Below are 7,727 nucleotides of genomic sequence, written 5' to 3'. Positions count from 1 at the left end.
GGACAACGCCTCTTCACGAACAGCCGTTACTCTGTGGAAGAAATATTGCCATCAGCCTTTGTGAAGTTTTTCTAATGCTCTCCTTTAAAAGCCGCCGCACACGATTAACTCGTTCAGCACGCCAGGGACATCCAGGTTTTTTTAGAATTATTCCAGCCGCACGCCGCTGTTTCTATATGCTCAAGATTTTCGTAGGTATTGCAGGCACCTCGCCTCGAGGGTTCGTCTTTTTAAGGGACGCCGCTTGTCGCGTTTGTACGCCAAAATAATGTCCTAAAGAAACAGAATCTGAGCGTATAATTCTCTATATTGAACAATCTAACGAAGGCAACGAGGAAAAAACAAACATTCCCTGCAAACAAAACATTACATTTGTCATCCGTCCTCCATAGTTTTCTTTCTTGTGAAAAAATAAAAACAAAACCTCTAAAAAAACAGAAAATATATACAGTCTCCTCCGGCCACGACCAACTATTGCGGGCCTCATGAATGCACAGCCGGCAGCACTGGATGAAACGAAGGCAACTTCTGAGTTCGTGTCAGCGTATGCGTGGTCAGTGGTGGGTACCTCTCTGCCCTTGTTCCCGCCAGAGCCACGGAGCCGGCGAGAGAGAGGGCGGGTCCTCAGAAGATGCTGAATATGCTGAGTGATGCCTGCAGCTCGTCACTCTCTTGGTAGTCGGAGTGCAGCACCTTGCACGGGGGTCGGGACAGGCACTTAAAGGTCGCGTGGAGCAGCTCCATGTTGTCGAACATTTTGGTCAGCCTGTGCCGGGAGAGACGTCTTTATAACCTCTTCTCTCAGGAATTATCACCCAGTCGGGGAGAAGTGAGCACGTGGAGTCGTCTCATCCAATCACCGGGGACGAAAAAAAAAATACATGGGCCCACTACCAGTGAGTAACGCGAGGTTTGGCAACAGGTATTTTCGGCGGCCAATATCATAGCGCTTTTTCATTATCCTTTGTATACATGGTGGTAAAGTGCGCGAAACGTCACAGTGCTCTCAAATGGTACTTTGCAGGAAGTTCACACCTGACGTCACTGCACGGAGACCAATCGACTTGGCGCAGTGTTACGCCAAAAGCGCGGAGCCGGGAAACGTGCTTTTAGAGCGTGCCCTTTTCAGTTAATTTTCATATATTTAACATAAATTAATTTTTGATATCGATTGAGATGACCAAGGAGTTAAAGGCAGCTTGAGGACTATTTGAATTTGGACCGCATGTAAAGATTGTTGCGTTTTTATGAAGCGGCTCCTTTGAGTGAAAATGGAGCTCTATAGTAAGCTGGTAAAGACCGAGCAAATGTAATACAGGCACCACTGTTACTGGCTGTTTTAAAAGCAAACTGCAGTGACGTCAAAGCAAGTGTTTTTCGCGGATATCTGAGGCTACACCCTCATCATCGTCATCATGGCGACCATGATTGTTGGGAAAATTACGTTTACAATTGAACTTTTTCTTCGCCGCCACTCGATTAAAACTGGTAATCGCTGACGATTACCAGTTTTAATCGAGTGGCGGCGAAGAAAAAGTTCAATTTTAAACGTAATTTTCCCAACAAAAAGCGCGTGTCTTCGTGCCGAACAAACATCCACATAGTGAAGTAGAGCCGCATAACTTATTTTTAATTTTTAACAAATATTGATATGAAGTTGTGCTGGCTCCGGTGTCTGGCTGGACTTGTGAGGACAGGGACTGACTAATAATGTTTTGAACGCGTAGAGAACGGGCGCTTGGTGTTTGGACACCCACCAACAGGCCCTAATCACAGGCAAAGGAGGTGCCCCTGGATATGCCCCCCACAGAAGGGTGCTGCTACCCTACGAGTCCGGAGGGTGACCTCAGGGTTAGGGCAATGCGGGTGGCGCCGATGATGATGCATTTTTGAGAAACGAGCTGAGTAAGGCTAACGTTGTGACACAAAAAGAACAGAGGAGTATTTTAAAAGGGTATTCAAAGTCAAAGAGCGTTGTAACACATCTGATCACGCAAGAATTGCGGTATGTAACGCTGACAGTAGATGCCCTAAATTAAGCAGCTGAATATTCAACAGGTCGTAGGATAAGAGAAAGCGTTGGAGAAAAAATAACACATCAGCAAAAGTGTATGTAAACATAAAAGCATAACAGAAACAAAAGGTCTCATGCTGATAAGCTTTTTATAATTTTGTTTCGGTATATTCTCGCGGACCAATGCCGGCAAAAAATACTGTAAGATAGCTGGTATGTATTTTGAATCTTATAGTGCGAAAGGACACTGGAGAAACTTGAAGGAGAAGGACGATTACAAGCGGTAATTGACGGATCTTGGAGGCAGACTGAAGAGACTCCATTATGTTACACTAGGCGACAGCTCTTTCCTTGTCAAGAGAATAGGGTATATGGGCAACTGCAACTGCGTCACTGTCACTGCACCAAATAGCTCGGCAGCAGGACGACTGCCTCGCCATTTGCACGCTCGATCCGCGGTTCTGTTCAGTCTCTGGTGCACGTGGCGACATCTATAGAAGCTTGTTGTAACTATTTGCCTATGCAACTCGTCGTAATGAAATAGATACTTTTTTCGTGACTCTACCATTTAAAATGCGCAGTAAAGTTATAAATATGCCTTAAACAACTAGTATAGCCAACATAGGAAAGTCTTAACAGCAACCGCGGACTATATTCGTTCCGTAAAATAATAGGGCGTGTTTTCGTTCAGCGTCTTTGGCTGCGTTGCCAAGAGAAGCTCTGACGTAGTATAGAAATGAAGCGCTAACAAAGCAAACTGCTGAGCTGAGTTGCCATGCATTTTAAATCTTACAGCGGAAAAAAAAAGGAATACTGGACAAGCTTGAAGTAGAACGGCGAGCGCACAGCGCTGGAAACCGGACGAACGCCACTTTCCGCCCGGTATAGGAGAGGTCTCAAGAAGCGGGGCGCCCTAAGTACGGCAAGCTGCCCGTTGTGTAAGCACGCACCCTAGCGAAAGTTTCGTAAGGAAAGCTCGGCGAGGGCAAGAAGCCTATTTTGTAGCCGATCTCTATGGCTGTCATGTAACAAGCGGCAGCTTGCGGGGATTTCTTGCCGAGCGTTCGTAACCTGGCCACGGGCGTCTCCGATCGCCGTAACGACACGCGGCTTATCGCATAATCAAGGGTTTTCAGATCGTTACAGTTGCGAAACTTGCCACAGGCTGAGTTTTGATCCGCGACGCCGTGGTCGTGAGGCGTCGGATAACGTTACGGAAGAGCTTTCCACCCAGCCCAGAATGACAGCGCCGCGACGTCGGAAGAAGATTTAAGTTTTGTTTTGTAGCGATAGCTACATTACGGCAGCATTTCGAGCCTTCAGCGTGACGGCGCCGCCACGCTGTCAGGTGATTGGTCACGTGGTGCGGAGCAGCTGATCACGTGGTTCGTCACGTGGTTGGTCACATGACCAAGTTACACTCGGCCAGCTGTAGCTATCGCGCCACTAGAGATTTAACCCGAGCTATACCACCACCAATTTTTTATGCATTTGCCTATAGTCGGATACAAGTAAAAAAAAAAAGGTTGCTTCTCCCCGTCGAAAGACCCCCTTCCAGCAATCAGCGTCGCTGGTTCTCATGAACCTGATCGTTACAACGCAGGGAGTGGCCTCACAATGCAGGGAGGCAACTACCTCCAAAAATGCAGGGAGGGTATATCTCCTTTCTTCTGCCAAACTCTGCATTGTCATACTAGCAGGTTCATGAGAATCGGCCAGCGCCATTGACTGGTAGGGGGTCCTTTGATGGGAAAAGGCCTCTGTTTTATTGACTTGACTGGGCTATAGTGATTTGCATTAATCTTTGCTTATGATAAATGCCTTGCATTTTCCTTTCAATGTGGTTTTATTATTGTTGAACCCTATTCACAGAATATTCACATGAGGTGTCCCCCTGATGCAATGCCCACACACCTTTAGGCGAAGTAAAATTAAGAAATCGGGGGAAAGTAGGAAATGAGGAAAAAAGAAAGAAAGAATATTCACGTACCTTATTTTGTTGGTGTAGAAATCATCCTGCGTGTACCGCATCAGCGCATTAACTCTCTCCGTCCTTCTGCTCGGCCACCTCTCGCAGAACTCCTGCGTCCAGCGTACAGGAAGCATAGCTGTCTTGTAGGCTTTTGAATGGCCGATCGATTGATCCATTCACAAATCACACAGAAATTTACGAGTTTATGTCTCTGTTTTTTTTATGCCATAAATAGAAAAAGCTGTAAAAAATCTCTTTTTTAAATTTATTGTGTTGTCATGTTTACCATCCTGAACCTGTATGTACTATCAGAGATAACGTCATAGTAGAGGGCTCCCAGGTGAGTTTATCTCTATGATCCAGGAACAAAACAACTCTAATAAACCGAATTTTGAAATGCTGATGATGCATCATCAGCATCATGAGCACCCTTTGCTGCGCAAGTGGCGGCCACATTAACAAAGCACACAGGGGAGGGTTTATGGGAGATGCGTCTTTTCTGCGGTGGACTTAGGCTCATGATGCTGATGATGCATCATCATGATCATCAGCATCATGAGCACCCTTTGCTGCGCAAGTGGCGGCCACATTAACAAAGCAAATTTTCTTAACTCATCTTCATACTTAACTGCCCACCACTGGCGCCTTATTCCTTCATTTTAATTCATTCCACTGCAGCGGTGGCCTAGTGGTTTGAGCATCCGCCTTGCATGCGGGAGGTGCGGGGTTCGATCCCCAGTGCCGCCGGGTACCCACCGGTGATACAATGGCTACAAGCTTTCCCCTGCCTGGTGCTCGGCTTCTTTGGGGTGGTGAAATATTTGGGAAATGGGTATTTGACCCCACCTTGTGAAATGAAAACTATCTTGTGCCATGGTGCTCTTTGGCCAAAGCTGCCCTTGCGCCATAAAAAATTCATTCATTCATTCATTCATTCCGTAGCGCTAAAAACTGTCAGTTATCTTTTCTACGCACTATAGGCATGCTAACTGAGTCAATTTCATACTTCCTTTTTCTAGCAAGTTACCATTAACTCCAGCTTTATCTTCAATGCATGAAACTTTCTTCTAAATTGGAAGTTATTCTTTATGCATCCTTTTGTTCAGTTATTTTATTGCCAAGCCATTGACATCAAAGAGGGAAATGGCCCAGAACATGAACTGAAATTTTAAAATCAGAATTAGTAGAATGCAAAAATTTAACAATAAGTACATGCAATATCACAAAAAGCAGTGAAAAAATGAAGGAGAAAACCACACAAAAGTAATATAAAAAATTAAATTAACTTGGTTTTAGGCGGTTGGCGAGTGATAATAGTTCTTGCTTGCGGAAGATCATGACAATCTGTAGACGTTCTAAGAAAGAATGAATAAAAATATGTAATAGCTCTTAACTCAGGGATGCTAGAGTTAATTGCTAAAGCGTGCGGTTAGCGTTAGTGAAATTTCGCGCCAATGGCTCAGAGACACTGCTCTATTCGCATACAATTTCTCCATCGAGAAGCATTCAATTAAAAAATGAAAACCACAAAATATTTTTTTGTGTGTGAAACAAATTGAATAAATAAAGGACTGTGCATATATGACCCCTTCTTTCAGCACTTGCCCACCAATCCGCTCCTGCTATTAAAAACAACATCAGTCTTAGCGATTAACTACTGAGTCCTGTATTTTATAAAACCTCACTTCAAAAAGTTATCCCGGCCGTTCAAAAGAAAAGAAAAAAAGCGATAGGATTTCTTCGGAATACAGAATTCGGTTATTTTAACCAGCTTCCCTATTTACAGAAAAAAAATGGTTACTTTTGCCTTCTTTAAGTACAATCGTTCCCACATCGTTCCTTTGCCTTACATACAAGACAGAGGGCGCTTCCATCGGCCAATGCAAGTGATAGTATGCGCATGCGCACTCGCTCTTGCAAGCTCCACCTACCTCTCCGACTGCGTAGAAGAGCAGCTGCTCGGAGGACAGAAGCTTGAAGTCCACGAGGCGGTAGTCGCTGCGCGGGTAGGCCTTGCGCTTCACGGTCTCCCGAAAGTACTGCGTATTGGGGACGGAAGAAATAATGTCACGTGACCATAACTTAAGTGACCGGTATTCAAGTAAGCACGCATTTGGTTGGACTCGCGAGACTTTGGTCGCGAGACTCGTTAGCCCGTCATCGAAGTCACTTGAGACTTAAGGAAACGGCGATCTAATCACTGCGTCGTAGATTTAGTTTGGTCCAACACTGACGTCAGCTTGAATTGGGAACCGCGGACGGACAGCAATTATACGGTTCGGGTCCCTTCTGGGCTCGTAATGTACCTCCTCCTCCTCTCTCTCTTTCACACACACACACACACGCGCGCGCGCACACACACAAAGATGCATATGAGTGCTGAGTACGAAACTGCGCACACTTCAACCTAATGGATAGCTAAATCTTCACTGTAAACTTAGTCAGTTTAATTGAGTTGATTTAGCTTCTAGATTAGCTGACTATAACAAGTTGGGATATCGCCAAGGTTTCACCAGCACGCACATATCGTTAGCTTGGCTATGGAGGAATCCCGTCGCCGTTTAAAAAAAAAAAAACAAGTCATACTGAGAGGTGGCGCTTCAGTGTGCTCCAAATAGAGGAGCGGACGGGTATGATAAATTAACTGAGCGCACCTATATAACTGTTAAAAGCTCGCGCTCCCCATATATTGTGCTGTCTTCAATGAGCTAACAACAAAGCGATCTACATCAATGCCCGTGTCAGTGTTTGCAGCTCTTTTTTCGTTTCGGCGCCGCTAAGAACATTGCCGACATGCACTTGACGAAAACGCTTTGCCCAAGAAGTTAAACGCTACGATTTTCAACCATTCTGACGCTTTGCGCAGAATTTTGGGCGTGACTGTGGGATACTAACACTTGTGGTTCGCGCTAAACAAAACAAATCGGATCCCTTGAGGTTCTCGAACACAACCTACCTTAATGGTCGCCACCATGCCGATGATGTCGGCGAAGTTCTCCAGCGATGCGATAGGGAGCCTCACGTGCAGCTGGCTCTGAAGCGAGGGAATAATAATAATAACAATAATTGGTTTTTGGGGAAAGTAAATGGCGCAGTATCTGTCTCATATATCATTGGACACCTGAACCGCGCCATAAAGGAAGGGGAAAGGAGGGAGTGAAAGAAGAAAGGAAGAAAGAGGTGCCGTAGTGGAGGGCTCCGGGATAATTTCGATCACCTGGGGATCTTTAACGTGCACTGACACTGCACAGCACACGGGCACTTTAGCGTTTTTCCTCCATAAAAACGCAGCCGCAGCGGTCGGGTTCGAGCCCAGGAACTCCGGATCACTAGTCGAGCGCCCTAACCACTGAGCCACCGCGGCGGGGAGAAACGAGGGAAGGAAATCCCTTTTCGTACCCACACACTGTACTCAGCGGCGACCGAAGGTGGCGGGGTATAACTCGCACAGGAAAGTAAGCCATAAAAACAAACTTTACTAGCTAGCAAGAGGTCGAAACAGACAGTATAGCCGACTATGCTGATAAATGCACGCGACTATATTCCGTTTCATACGCTGCGGAAGTAGTGCGCCCGAGAAACCATATTACTCCGCCACGTATCATCATTCGTCTTTCTCGAAGCCTCGGTGATTGCCTGGACAAAAACGAAGTGCGGTATAGAATGAAGTGACAGCACTGAAAACTTACGGTCGAAGCTGTGAGGCTCGCAGTGCTCGGACGCTATGGGTTTAATTTTCAC

At 45.8% G+C, this 7,727-nt stretch overlaps 1 protein-coding gene across 1 annotated transcript in view; it reads right to left on the bottom strand.

Moving 5' to 3' along the window:
• Positions 1-287: 287 nt before the first annotated feature.
• LOC144111058 (uncharacterized) overlaps positions 288-7,727 on the bottom strand; it is a 98,492-nt gene continuing 91,052 nt past the window's right edge. Inside the window, exons 20-23 of the mRNA XM_077644174.1 lie at positions 6,943-7,020; positions 5,918-6,025; positions 4,005-4,096; positions 288-766 (exon numbers count right to left, since the gene is read on the bottom strand). Coding sequence (XP_077500300.1) covers positions 625-766; positions 4,005-4,096; positions 5,918-6,025; positions 6,943-7,020 — 420 coding nt within the window. The 3' untranslated portion in view covers positions 288-624. The remainder of the gene's footprint in view (positions 767-4,004; positions 4,097-5,917; positions 6,026-6,942; positions 7,021-7,727) is intronic.

Source organism: Amblyomma americanum, chromosome 11, assembly GCF_052857255.1.
Source record: "Amblyomma americanum isolate KBUSLIRL-KWMA chromosome 11, ASM5285725v1, whole genome shotgun sequence".
Taxonomy (NCBI): Eukaryota; Metazoa; Arthropoda; class Arachnida; order Ixodida; family Ixodidae; genus Amblyomma; species Amblyomma americanum.
The sequence above is the reverse complement of the archived record's forward strand: the minus strand, read 5'-3'. Positions and strand labels throughout refer to the sequence as shown.